This window comes from Scomber scombrus, chromosome 17 (assembly GCF_963691925.1).
Source record: "Scomber scombrus chromosome 17, fScoSco1.1, whole genome shotgun sequence".
In the NCBI taxonomy this organism is placed as follows: domain Eukaryota; kingdom Metazoa; phylum Chordata; class Actinopteri; order Scombriformes; family Scombridae; genus Scomber; species Scomber scombrus.
The window spans coordinates 6,523,022-6,538,062 of record NC_084986.1 but is presented as its reverse complement, the minus strand read 5'-3'; the positions used below and the strand labels follow the sequence as shown (position 1 = coordinate 6,538,062).

At 38.5% G+C, this 15,041-nt stretch overlaps 1 protein-coding gene across 1 annotated transcript; it reads left to right on the top strand.

The window, feature by feature from the left end:
• Positions 1-6,113: 6,113 nt before the first annotated feature.
• mep1a.2 (meprin A, alpha (PABA peptide hydrolase), tandem duplicate 2) lies at positions 6,114-14,282 on the top strand. Its single transcript, XM_062437700.1, is given in 14 exon segments — positions 6,114-6,176; positions 6,269-6,293; positions 6,399-6,452; positions 6,545-6,582; positions 6,668-6,743; positions 6,844-6,961; positions 7,101-7,276; positions 8,706-8,927; positions 9,148-9,294; positions 10,080-10,295; positions 10,406-10,852; positions 11,593-11,766; positions 12,591-12,780; positions 14,132-14,282. Coding segments are annotated over 14 exon segments (2,097 nt in total).
• The last annotated feature ends 759 nt before the right edge of the window (positions 14,283-15,041 follow it).

The following is a 15,041-nucleotide window of genomic DNA, read 5'->3' as shown; positions in this document are numbered from 1 at the left end:
CAGCGCAGTAATTATAAGATAAGGACAACATAATTTGGATCCTTATCAGGTATTACAGGTGCCTATCAGCAGCATATTAATTATCCTGTGTTCTGCTCTGTGTTTACAGCTTCACTCTCTTGCCAAGCAGTGTAGAGAACACTTGGAATCCAGTATCAATAAATCTCACATAATGCTTCTTTATGCTTAACTAGCACTTAAAGTCCACCCTCCACTAAAAAATGAGTCCCTCCCTACAGTTGTTTGAGCTTCACTGTGCAGAATGGTGTATTTGCAGAGTTTGTTTTCACATTCATCTGCTGAAGGTTTCTCTGTGCTAGTTGACAATATGATTTTTAAGGGTGGGATTTGTGCCATCTCAACTAGATTGGAGCTAATCATGGTCAAGTATTCAGCTTGCACAAATGTAATGTGGAAACTTGAATCCTTCAGGTGTACAAACGTTGAGAATGGACTTCACAGTGAAGTAGTTCAGCAGTTCAACTTTTGAGCCTAAATATATTTGCATATTCATAGAATCTGGGGTTTTAAATGAAGGAGAAGGAGTGCATGTTATTTTAACGATTTTAAAGTGGTGATTACACATTATTGAGTATGAGTATTTTTGTATGTCTTAATATAGTTAACAGAAACAGGATACAGTTTCGACACTTATCAGCAGACCCTTGTGTTTTCCTGCCTGCAAGATTAGTCCGTGAGCCAGAGGGGTTGGTCGTTACCGAAAAAGTGGCAAAGGCTACCATACCTTTTCTGAAAGCCTGGAATCTCAGCTTTTCAATGATGTATGATGGCCATCTGACAAGAGTAGCTGTTTTGAGTTATCACACATAATGTAAACTAAGGTTGAGAAAAATAATGCGTATAAATCAAGCAGAACACTGACAGCTGAAAATCTATATTGGACATATTGGAATATTTTATTTTGTTATGTTTGGTATCATTTTAAAGGGGAGACTCTGGGCTTTCATTTAAATCCTTTTGTGAACATTTTGGATAAGTACAGCCAACCCTGGAGCTCTTCAAACTTTTAATCACACACATTTTCCTGCCATTTCCGCCTAAGTCATCTTTTGTCTTTTAATCCTGTGGCACCAGGGAGCATCAGAGAAACAAAATCCAAACACTGAAATACTGGCATGACCCTAAAGATTCAGAAAATGTATCATTTACCCATATTATCTGATTTGGAGGGGGTGATTTTCAGTGTTATATCAGACATGGCGTTTGAGAAAATAATGCCTATAAATTAAGCAGAACACTGACATAGCTGAAAATCTAAAAAACGGTATAACAAATAACAAATGAGACATGGATTCCTATGTTTTAAGGTGTGGTAAACCCAATTATGACATTGCCATTACTGTAAAAGGTCAAGGTCATGACTTTTAGGCATGGTCAATGACATTTTATGACATTTTCGTACAGATTGCATCATTCAAGGCCACGACACTAATCAAACTCCTCTTCGGAATCCTCATCAGAGGAATAGGATTGTTTCTCATCAGCAAAGTCATCCTTCTGGTTTTTGCACTGTCTTGCATGGCATAGGTCAGTGCAGGGCAAGTTTTTGGCAACACACTGACATGATGGAGTGACACAGTCCCTCTTGCATGAGCAGGACAGAAACTCAAGTACTGCTTGTGGACCAATGGAGACATTGAACCAGTCTATGGAGAGCTGCAAGTCACCATCTTGGTCCACTCTAGACCACCCATGCTCAACTGGGGAAGGAACTTCAGGGTTGTTCTCGAGGCATCTTCTCCAGATAGCACCTTGATAGTTAGCTCTGAGACAGTGCTTCCTGAGAGAATCTGAGCATGGAGGTAACTGCCAGGATTCTACACCTTTCTTTGCACAAAAAAGTGCATACCTCATTTCATTGATGTTGGTGATTCTGGACTTGGAGCTGTACATTTGACATGTGAACTCCTGTAAGACTGCATACAACTAAGGTGTCATTGTCGAGTCTGCCCCAACCTTCTGAACAGAAGTTTTCATTCTTCTGAAGAAGTTTTAGGGCTGACACTTTACCACGACCTGCAAATGCACTTACAGTGTCGCAGCCTGTGTATGCGTGTAAACCAGGCAAAGCCTGACACAACTGTGAACCCAGACCACGAGCGAGTTGTGAGATGTTTACGTAACTAGTGCGATTCTTTGTCCCTGACTTCAGGAACAGGTCACATGTGAGTGCATCACTGGTAGCCAGGCTTATCACCAAGACATCAGTGTCATCAGACACAAGGATGACAGATTTGTGACCAGTCCTTGAAGCATGGCAAGCATGGAGTAGCATACGGGTGTCAGCCTCTTCCTGAGTGGACGACAGGTCTGCTACCTTGTGCACTCCCTGTTGGGTCAGCTTGTAACACTGATCTTTGGTTGTAGTGTACAGAACCTTTTCACAGATTCTTGTTCTAGACTGTTCTTTGCCCCACTCTTTGAGCAAGAAGGTAGCAAGATTTGTTTTGTTGTTGTTGCTTTGTAGGAACTTCTTCCATTGCTGAACTCTGTGCCCTGCAGTGATCTGTCTGACCTCTGTGCCTGAGTCTGCACCTCTGGCCACTCTCTCCATGTGTTTGATAGAAGCCTCATTATATACATCAAAAACAATGTCAACACGGGTGCTGTGACTTGCTTCAGCTAGCACAGTGGACAAGACATAGTCTGCAATATCAGCAAATGTCTTGCCATCACCGTTCAGCTTCTGAACAAGTGCCATGCCATCTATTACGCAGCTTGAATTTAATGGCAATGATTCAGCAACACATGGGAACTTGAGCAGTTGCTTGGCAAGTGAGGATTTGCAAGTCTTCCTCACAAGCAAGAGCCCACGGAAGTGGTCCAAGGGGATGAGATAACACTTCCTTCAGGTTGAGCTGTCTACTCTGTGCAATCAGTACCATGTGGGCAAATATTCGATTATCAGCTTTGAGGATAACTTCTTTATTCCCAGTTTTGCATATCTTTGCTTTTCCCTGCATTGAGGAGAATGTTTTCAGTTTCTTCTTGGAGAGTGGTGCATGGAACTGCTTTGCAGGAAGATTACTCTCAACACGCTCAGCAGAGAAGGTTCTGTAGGCATTCTCGCCAATGGTGTGTGCTTTCAGAAGGTCTTCAGCAACATCTGCTGGTGCTGTACTTCCAGTAGACAGAGAAACAAGGGACTCACCACCTGCAAATGGATTTATCCAACTAGAATCCAACAGATCCACAGTGCTTGTAATGTGTTCTTCATCTTTGGCAATTCTGCTTTGCCCAAGGTCCTTGTGAGAACAGTCACTTTGTTGGGGTCCCAGGGAGCTTTTCAATATAGACAGGTAAGTGCTTTTGTACTCAGCAGTAAGGTAATATCTTGAGACAGCTGCTGGGTTCAAGCTGAACCCTTTTGTGCCTCCAGCTGTCTGAGTGTCCCGATTGACAGTTTCCTCTAGGGTCTGGTCAATCGGAACCCTGCAAATGTGTTTGTTGCACTCAGCTGGGCCGAAAAGCCACCTTCACAGAGAAACATGTACAGACCTGGTTTCTCATGTTCAATGCTGCTCATCTCTGAGTAGTAAGCAGTGAGTGACCTTGCATAATTCAGATTATCATAGGCAAAGGTCCAGGGGATGATTGATCGAATGCTAGCCATGTGCAATGCCCAGTTTCCTTCACGTGATGCCCTCACAAGGTTTAGTACAACCTCCACCATGTCAAAATATGACATCCAGAAGCGGGCCAGTGGACCTTGCTGAGACCTGAGATGCTGCATGAATTCACAGAAGTACTGATGGACCTTTCTGAAAACTGTACGGTCAAGTGATTCTTCTACAGTGGTTGATGATATACCCTCAGAAAAGACACTCAAGACTAGGGGCCGGATATCTAGAGATCGGAGATCGTGGGCATCAGGATGGTTCTCTGTGAGCCACTGGGGAAACTGATTCCAGACTAGCCTCAGGAGGGCTTCATACATGATTTTGTGGAATCTCAGAGATCTATTGTACTTATGGCCATCCAAAACACCACTGACAGATCCCTCAGCCACAGCTCCAGATTCAATGCATATGTCCCTTAGGCCTGCAGCCTGGAAGCGCTTCCCAATCACACCCAATAACATACAGATAGTGTGAAAGACTCCAAGTCTTGGCACAATGTCAGGAAACCTGTCTCTATGTGCCCACAGAATTTCTATAACTTTACAGTAGAGAGCCTGATCAAAGGCAACTGACATGTTGCTGATGTGTAAGGAAGTCATGATGTTTTTACTTTGAAGGAGAATCTCATGAACAGTTGCCATCTGGGTGGCCGGGGCATTGATGGTTGGCAGATAGCTGACAACACTGGGAATAACATTAACAGAGTTTGCTGCTAAGATGTTGTAACCTGTCCAGCTAGGGACACTTTGATTTGTGGCAGAGTGCAGTCTGCATACCAACCATAAGAAGTTCTTCTTCAAAGCATCAGCACAGATATCTGTCTTGACCTCAACATAGGATCTAGTTGGAGGACCACACCTAGTTCCCACAGCATACACTGGCAGAGCTGGCAATGATACAGAGACAGTGCTGTTGGGCACATCACAAGCTGGTCTAGGCAGTTCAGGACCGAACATCCGAGGCTGCACTGCAATACCATTGACCCTATGGGATGTTCCAAAAAAAATAATCGAAAACATTTTCTGCCATCGTTGCATTCTGTTTTTATTCACTTTTTGTTTTTATTTATACATTACAAGCTCATTATTTATACATTTTATTTCTGACTGGCTATTATTATATGTTTAAACTGCTTAAACCGCAATGATAACTTTTAAGGTGACCTCATCCAATATATACATGTCAAGTTTGAACATTTCTCCAAATTAGCGCCTATTTTAGTAAATGAAGCCTCATTTGTATATTTAGCCATTACTTTTGAGAAAACCTGCTATACAAGCAATACTTGTCTTAATTTATGTGATAAACTGGGAAAGTTTTGTGGTTATGTATAAAAGTTTTCTTATTTACCAGAGTCGCCCGAGAACAAGGCATTCATTTTTTAATGTAAATTCCATGAAATTGGGGACCTGATATAAATTATATTTGGTGGATATGTATTAAGGACCTTTTGAACTATCTAAAAATGCTTAAAATGCTGAATAACAACTTTCTCTAAAAAATATTTACCTCAGACTTCAAACAAATTAGCATAGGGGTAATAGTACACTACATGTTTCTGTCTTTGAAAACGCCATGTCTGATATAACACTGAAAATCACCCCCTCCAAATCAGATAATATGGGTAAATGATACATTTTCTGAATCTTTAGGGTCATGCCAGTATTTCAGTGTTTGGATTTTGTTTCTCTGATGCTCCCTGGTGCCACAGGATTAAAAGACAAAAGATGACTTAGGCGGAAATGGCAGGAAAATGTGTGTGATTAAAAGTTTGAAGAGCTCCAGGGTTGGCTGTACTTATCCAAAATGTTCACAAAAGGATTTAAATGAAAGCCCAGAGTCTCCCCTTTAAAATGATACCAAACATAACAAAATAAAATATTCCAATATGTCCAATATAGATTTTCAGCTGTCAGTGTTCTGCTTGATTTATACGCATTATTTTTCTCAACCTTAGTTTACATTATGTGTGATAACTCAAAACAGCTACTCTTGTCAGATGGCCATCATATATCATTGAAAAGCTGAGATTCCAGGCTTTCAGAAAAGGTATGGTAGCCTTTGCCACTTTTTCGGTAACGGTTTCCATATTTTGAGGCCCTGGCTCACGGACTAGATTGCATTGTGAAGAGGTACCTTACATGACTTAGTATAAAAAAAAACAGGTATCCTCAGCAACAGGGAGATCAGAGGTCAAACTTATAATCAATATATAATTGCCTATTTTATTAGATTTGAGATCAGCTCATATAGATCTGTTGTTAAATCCTCCAGGGTCAACAGTTTATGGCTTTCATTACATATGTGCGCCTGTACACCTGACCAAATGTCTTTAGAGTAACACTGAAGACACGTGTGAAATGCTTGTTACTCATTAAACATTATAACAGCGATCAAAGTTCCCTTTCAGCTGCTGCCTTTATGGGCATGTTTACACTGACATCAATAACACATTTCAGTCTGGATAACACGATGGGCTCCAGAGACGGTTTGATGAAGATTGCTGCACTGATTGGAGTTTTAGTGATTTTGAAGGTAAAGAGTTTTTTAAGGTATTTTAAAGTGAATTGAAATAATCTTGCAGCGGACTGTGTGAACTGAGAGCTGTCTCTATTTGTGTGCTATAGGTGCAAGCTGTGCCGACACGTACCGGTTGGTTCCTGTTAACTTTATTGATCACATGCACACATAATACAAGCTCTTACATTCATTATGTTACTTTTTTTTGTGGCTTTTAACAATAAATATATCTTCCAGGTGATGATGCGGATGAAGGCGAACTGAGAGACGACATACTTGAGATCAATAAAGGTACATTTGTTAAGCCAAGTCTTGTGTACTGTGATCATAAGCTTTGTTGACTGATATTCATATATACTAAACATGACATTTTAAAATCTTAGATTTAGATGACCTGTTTGAGGGAGACATCGCCGGTAATGTAAGTATATTGAGAATCTGTGTAGCGTTTGTGTGTTTTCAAAGACATAAAAGCACATTCTCAATGCTTTCATTGTGTCTTGTAGCCCAGCAGAAATGCAATCGTCGATGAAACAAGAAGATGGAAGTTTCCTATAGCATACATCCTAACAGATTAATTAGGTACGCTGTGCACAATGGAAGTACTTTCTAGTAATGAATACATTTGATGAGTATGTAAAACGTGCACTGATTTTTTTTTTATTGATTTCTATTATTTTAGATCTGAATGCAAAAGGTGTGATCCTCCAGGCTTTTGAGGAGTACCGTCTGAGATCCTGTGTGGACTTCAAGCCCTATGAGGGAGAGGCCAGCTACATCTCCTTCACTAAGCTTTCTGGGTGAGTTGTAGTCTCAGAAATCATCTCAACGGTTGCGCAACTTTATGGGTCATGCTGTTATATCCTTTAACTTGAGACATTATGAACCAAGGATTAGGAAATGCTGATGTGTTTAGATTTTTCCATTGAATTAATCTAGATGCTGGTCATATGTGGGAGATGATAGAGTAGGCCAGAATTTGTCCATTGGAGCCGGGTGTGACACCAAAGCCGTTGTGGAGCACGAGCTCCTGCACGCTCTGGGCTTTTACCACGAACAGTCTCGTTCCGATAGAGATGACTATGTCAAGATCTGGTGGGACCAGATTGAAGAAGGTAGGTCGCAATTAATTCATAATTTTTATTCAGAGCTGTAGCTGAAATTTTAGAAACACTGACGTCAACATGAGTCTAAATTCCCTGAATTTTGACAGCCAACAACCAAACCCTGTGACCTTTATTAGTATTTGAAATAATCACAGATTTCACGTTTTATTTATTGATTGAACCCTAAAATAAAGTTGACAACTTCATGGTAGGTGTTCGGGACATTTCTGTTGTGCTGCACAGTCTTCCATGTTCACATTCACCTTGTTTTCTAAGCACTTTAAGGATTAAGGAACATGATGGCTTACGATTGAGACTTAAAGTTCAATCTTTACCTCGGAAACATTTTGACAAAGATTAACTCACTACAAGGTTCACTCAATTTGCTGTTGTGGCGCTTTCAACCTTATCTGCACAGTGCATCCACAGTTTACATCATCAGCAAATTCAGTCATCATAAATAAATGAGATTTATTAGTCTATTTATTTAGTCAAACAGTCAAGTTTCTTCAAATCTCTGTTTGGTTGTATTTAGGCGCAGCGGCGCTAATATGCTGATGTTAAAATTTAGCTGGTGAACACTGATGAAAAGTTATCAGGTATTCAGATTCAGTTTCAGATTACTTATTTATCCCAGAGGGCAATTCAGTTCCACAATCTACCAGACCTTACACAAAACAAAAAAACACACACTGAGATTTGGCAATGCGTTCAGTTTCAGTCGAAAATGTACAGGATGATCACATTTCTTAATCAAATTAAATGTATTTTTGAATTATTATCACTACACAGCCATAATCTGATTTTTTTTTTATTATCTTGGGCTGTGCCAGAGACAACAGATAAGGACAGTGCACACTGACACCTTGTGCGGCCCACGCATACTGACTCACACAAGGGTCAGGCAAGTAAAACTGACATTCGTAGCATAAATAAATAAATAAAAACATTATAAGATACATCGCAGAAACACAATACAACCGACTGTTTTGGTTAAAAATAAATAGATCAATAAATAAGGCCGTGATTTAAGAACATTCATATTGAAGGCACCTATTTAAAATGACTACAGTCAGTATTTAGCAACCTGATAGCTGAAGGATGTTGAAGCATGTTCAGACAATGGGGTTGATCTTAAAACCTCTAACATGAAATTGTAGAGTGTAAATACTTCTTCATCATCATTAAACCTCTATGTCACTCATGCTAGTTAAAGCCCTGGTTTTATTTGCAATGTATCAGACTGTGTCCTTTAATCATGCTTCGCTAAGTTGGTTTTTCCAAAAAGACATTAACGTAATTTGTAATGAAAGTACACAAATACAAACAACTGACAATACAAAATTGACATGTAAAAGCAAAGGTTTTACAGCTTCTACATGTTGTGTGGTTGTACTGTTTCACACATATCAGTGACAATGTTAATCTATCCTCACAGGGAAGGAGCACAATTTCAATAAGTATGAGGACGACTTCATCACTGATCTGAACACGGCGTACGATTACGAGTCCATCATGCACTACAGACCACTGTCCTTTAACAAGAACGAAAGCATCCCCACAATCACCACCAGCATACCGTATTTTAATGAGGTCATCGGCCAGCGGTTCGACTTCAGCGAGGTCGACATCACCAGACTGAACCGCATGTACGACTGTGGTGAGTGTCTCCTCTAACATCTACTGTGTTTCTCTGTGCTCACCTCAAATCTGAGTTTTGGGGTCGTAGCTACAAGCATGATTTATATTAGGTAGGAGCCCAGTGTGATGAGACGACTTGAAGCAGTTCACATACACTCAGATTGGGCTTTTCAGTGATTTCGGACACACTTAAGCTTTTAAACTTTGTCGACTCACTGTTGATAACTGCTCTGTCACAGCCAACACTCAAACTCTTCTGGACCAATGCTCCTTTGAGCTGATCAACATCTGTGGAATGATCCAGAATGAGGAGGACAATGCCGACTGGGTCCAGACACTGAGCAGTCCAGTCGATACAGATCACACCCTGGAAGGGCGTTGCAGAGGTACGGAGAACATTTTTTTAATATCATATGCAATGGTATATCAAACATAGATCTCAGCTAAATCCTATAAGAAAACATCTTGTAATCTAATGCAATTTGATTTAAAAAAGGTATCAGTCTAGCCCCATATAAAGGTTATTGGAATTTTTATTTTTGTAGTTTTTATTTCATTACAATTTGCAAACAAAATACCTTTTTTTATTTATCTCAGTGACCAATGTAATGGAACAAGAATTTGAAACAGCAGCCTCCTGGATGTAAAACACCTATAATATATGTCTCACGCTCATATGACAGATAATTACTCAGTGTTATCTTTTTAAATCTCATCCTAAGACTCACTTTTATTGTATGGCTTTTTCTTAACTGTTGATATTTGTTGTGTTATTAATTTATTGTATATTTTGTTTTTACTTTGGATATTTTACTTGCATTATCTGTTTTTTACTGTAAAGCACTCTGTAACTTTGTTTTGAAAGGTGCTATATAAATAAAGTTATTAATCATATACTGTACATGACAGACTGATATGAACATTTTATTTTTATTAGATATATATCTAAACCTTATTTAGCATTGTGTAAGAACATATGTGCCATTTGGTAATTTTTGTGTCCCTGTAAGCCATGACGGTGAGTCAGCATGCAAAATATATGACACTGAAAAAAAGGCAGCTGAATTTAATGTTTTATCACTCTGCTTTTTCTGCTCTGAAATGTGAAAATATCCTCTGTGAAAATAGGCCTATTAACAAAATACGTACGGGTCACCATTTGTCTTTTCAGATTCTGGCTACTTCATGAAGTTTGACACTTCTTCCGGCGCAGTTGGAAACAGCGCCATGCTGGAGTCACGTATCCTCTACCCCAAGAGAGGCGAACAGTGCTTGCAGTTTTTCTACAAAATGACTGGAGCAGCTGGGGACACGCTTGTGATATGGACCAGGGCTGATGATGGGACAGGAAATATTACCAGTGTCAAGAAGATCCACAGCTTCACAGGTATATTATTGTGTCACTCATGCGACAATTGAGTATACACTTGAATTTTCTAGTTTAATCTATAAATTATTTAACAATGGTCATTAAATTACTTGCTTTTTGTCTCTCAGGTGATGGAGATGATGCCTGGAAAATTGCCCATGTGTCACTTAAGGAGACAAAGAAGTTCCGCTATTTCTTCCAAGGCATCAGGGGATCACCCAGCTCCTCGGGCGCCATCTTAATCGATGACATCGCTCTTACCGAGACCGTTTGCCCCAGTGCTGTTTGGCAAATCTCAAACTTTAGTAGCCTCCTTGACGAAACCCCTGTTGGCACTCCGGTTAAAAGCAAGTGCTTCTACAACTCAGACGGCTACGCATTTGGTATCAGTGTTTACCCAAGTGGGAGAGACAATACCTACACAGACTATGTTGGTATGACCATGCACCTCTGCAGTGGGGAAAATGATGCAGTGATGGAGTGGCCTGCCAAAAATAGGCAGTTAACCATTGTTGCCATGGACCAAGACCCCGATGTGAAACTGAGGATGTCTTCCACAAGAAGCTTCACCACAGGTAGGTCACGGCTGCTGCCACCTAAACTACAGCTAGTGGTGTGTAACCATGCTCAGGTTTGCACAGGTTTTGAGATTTATACTCCACCCCAATTCAATGGAGGTGAATTATATTTTTCTTGTGGTTTTCACAGCATTAAAAAAAAAAACATTTAAAGGAATGTATTCAAGATACATTGTCCTGGTCGCTCTAGATAATTAACAACTCATTCTGTCAACCGTTCTTTCAGTAACCCAGACAGTTCAAGGGACACGTTTAAATCATGTGTCATTTCAAACATACTTGTAATCAACATAAGTATTGCCAAATCAATAATCAGGACCTTTTAAGTCCTAACTTAATTTGACATTTAAAGTGATAATTAATCCTCAGACCTGCCATAATAAAATATTTACGACTGCCAATATCACACTTTTTGTGATTTTTTGGTGATTTTTATACAGTTAGGATTTCAGAGGGTTAGGGTTAGGGTTGTCATCACACCTACGTACTGTAATTGATGCACCATTAATACAAAATGCTGTTTGTTCTAATTAAACTTGTTAATTTGAAACAATCCATCTTTACCTTATCTCCTACCCTGACATCCTGTTTTAACCACAAATATATGGAATTAAGTATCAATATCACAACTTCTATCACTGTCACTATCACAGCTCCTTCAAGGTTTCAAATGTATCTATTGCACTGAATGATGAAAAATGTATAACGTGTTGCTTTTTAACGCGATTGCCCCTCAGATTCTCACGACCGCTGGAACAAACCAACAGCAGCTTCAGGAGCTTCGTGGGATCCCAGCTGCAACTGCTACCGCAATCAAGACTATGGCTGGGGCACGTTCATTTCTCACAAGCATCTGCACAGGAGGAGCTTCCTAAAGAACAATGACCTCATCATTATTGCTGACTTCAATGGTGAGAAATATCAGCTCTTATGTGGCTAGCCCTATATCACATTATGTGGTGACTGGTGATATATATAATCTACAAAAAAAAAGTAAAATTTTAAGCTAAAATTTCCAACATTTATTTTACTGTTCCATAAATGCTTTCATTTATTCATGTTTTTTTTACACCATGATAATAGATTCACACATATGCTACATGAGCTTCCTGGGTGTCAAAATGACCCTATAACCATACAAACTGGAGCCCAATTCATAAATGTTCTCTATAAATTGACAACAAAGTTTTCTGAGATTTGGCAATGCGTTCAGTTTCAGTAGAAGATGTACTTGCAAAAAACAAGCTAGTGAAACAATCCAGAATGATAACATTTCTTAATCAAATTAAATATTCTTGGATTAATATATATATATAATACTACACAGCCTGATTTTCTGATTTTTTTTTTTAAATCTTCTAAATGTTTTCTTTTCACACTAAAATGGTCCTATGAAATTAAAAATTAAAATGCATTTTAAAAAGTCTAAATTTATGAGATATTTTTTGAAGTAATACATAGGTAGAAAATCACAAAAAACAGAAATTGGAAGACACTTTTTCCTTGGTTCCCAGGAAGATATAAGAAGAAATAATCTGCTAAAAAAAAAAAAAAGCTGGAAGGACGTTTTTAAGCTACAATTTTTGACATTTATTTTACTGTTCCATAAATTCTGCAAGCAACCAATTCATTTAATATAATTCATCTCACATATCTTGTCTGAGCTTACGTATATGTTTCTTTCCATGTAGCATTAGCTGATATTTTTATTCAACTATTGATTTAATTTCGTTAGATTTGACCCACCTGATCAAGACAGAGGTGCCTGTCAAACCGGCCGCCCCAAGTAACGACATCACAGATGAGAAGCCAATCATGGAGGAGGAAATAAAACACAGAGAACCGCGTGCTGCCAACCCCTGTTATCCCAACCCTTGTTTGAATGGAGGCGTATGTGTTGAGAGCGAAGGGGAACCCTCATGCAGGTATGTATTTGTGGAGGATGTGTATTTGCCTTAATAAATGTGTTTTTATATTTTGAAATGTGGGAATTTCCTTTTTTGAGATTTGGGGATGTTTCAGCGAACCGTCTTTTCCAAAATATATGAATTTACATTCAGAGTCAGTTTGTGCTTATATGAGTTTAAAGAAATAGTTTAACAATTTAGGGTATACACTTTCCCAGGGGCGGAGTTTAACTTTATTGCATTGTATGACTGCTGCAAACATTAGTGGTAGTAATAGTGATTTATGTTAGTCCTTATCAACAATTTTCCAAAACCAGTGCACATAGAAATAGATAACTATAATAAGTAAATAACAATAAGGAACTAGAAAATTCCAGGGAAATTTTGAGTGCCACAGGGCTACTGCCGGGAAGAGTACACGATTTATTTCCAGTGTTCAAAAGTCACCCTGATCATATTCTGGTTTCAAGTATTACTGTAAGTTCATCTTACTAGTCAGTATCAAGTGTAATGTACTTTATTCTCAACTTAACATCCCTGAAAATATTAAGTAAATGTTCATCATATTTAAGTATAAATAATATTTATTTAAACTAATTAAGTAAAGTCTACTTAATTTTTCCCAGACAGGAACATCACTGTTATGAAATGATTAAGTAAATCTTATCATTAAGAGAGTAGATTTTATTATACTTTTTTTTATTTTATATGTTTTCACTGATTCAAATACATTGAGATGAAATAAAGTCTACATTTCAGAATAGGCCTTCTGTGAGCAGCTAATGTAAAGCTAGCGGAGCTTAATTAAGAAGACAGTTTCTTACCTCGAGAGAAGGATCAAAGGGGAGAGCTGTATTTCTGTCTCCATATGTTAATGAGGTGGGCGGTTCTAACATTAGTCTTAAGGTCCGTGTAAGTTGACATACCACAGAAAAGTGTGTTGTTAACCACCCTGCTTCTCTTCTTGGTAATATAGTTTTTTTTAAATTTAGTTCAGACTTTATAGTTGACACAGGTTACCATGGTTACCTGTCTCCAACCAGCAATGAAGCTGTCAGGAAGTGACTGTTTATGTTTATTCACACAGTAGTACACATATTGAGTATGTAGTGCATAATATTTCAATTTCCGATGAAGCTCTAGTCTTGCTTCCTGGTTTTAGAAAATCCACAACAGAGAAGCAATCCTTTCATGATCTGCTTCTCTGTTGCTACAATAGAGTAGGTTTTACGATCTTAAAAAACAGTGGCCCTTTTGGCGTAACTTTATCTTGCCAATCAGGTGACACAGGACTCAGAAAATACATGAGGGAGCGTACGTAGGACTTTTAAATTCAAAGCAATTAATATTTCTTTCTCCTGCTTTTCAGGTGTGCATCAAGCCAGAGCACCTACTACACCGGTAAGACGTGTGAGAATATGAAAATAGACCAAGGCATACTGGGAGCTTTGATTGGCGGTGCGGTGGGTACCGTTGTTCTGACACTGGCCATCTTCACTGTCATCAGGAGAAATAAGTGAATCACCTCCCACAGGACTAACGTGTCCTCTGCATTCATCCATCAGAGTTAAGACTTCTCAAATCTACCCCTCCAACCCCTAAAATATAAGTTAATAATACAGGGGTCACTTATAAAATGAATGTTTTTTATCATGAAATAGTAGCAGTGGTGAGTCTGAAACAGAAGGAAAGCTAGGATCAAAACCTAAATGAGGGAAATGTCTAAACTGGCGTCATTCTGCAGGATAGCATCATACGTTTGTGTCTTAAGTTTAATTTATTTGTAAGATAAAAGTGATCATACAGTATGTAGTCTGCTCAATACATTCTTATAAAATATATGTTTGCATTGAAATAAAATTAATTACATTCCTTGTTTTTTAATTGCATTACATATTTTTGAGATACATATAGCATGTTATACACACATAGTATAGTACAGGTTATGGTTTATGTCAAACAGTGCAAATTTACAAACTTTTCATTAAAATGAAAGGATCAAACCAAGCCAGACATTTAAAAAACAACCTTATTTTGTTCCATATACAATCAGCAAATACAATCCAGAATCAAAATAAGCTGGTATTAATTAAAGCTGTTCCTTAAAGCTATACAGTGACAGTTCAGTATTGATTTTCAACCCTGTTTTCACAGTCAGTGCCAATACTACTACTAATGGTTTTCAATCAAATCAATAAATATCATCAAACAATCAGTGCTGTGTTTTATTTACAGCTTTCAGTTAACAATAACCTAGTTTTCTACACTATTGGAATTAC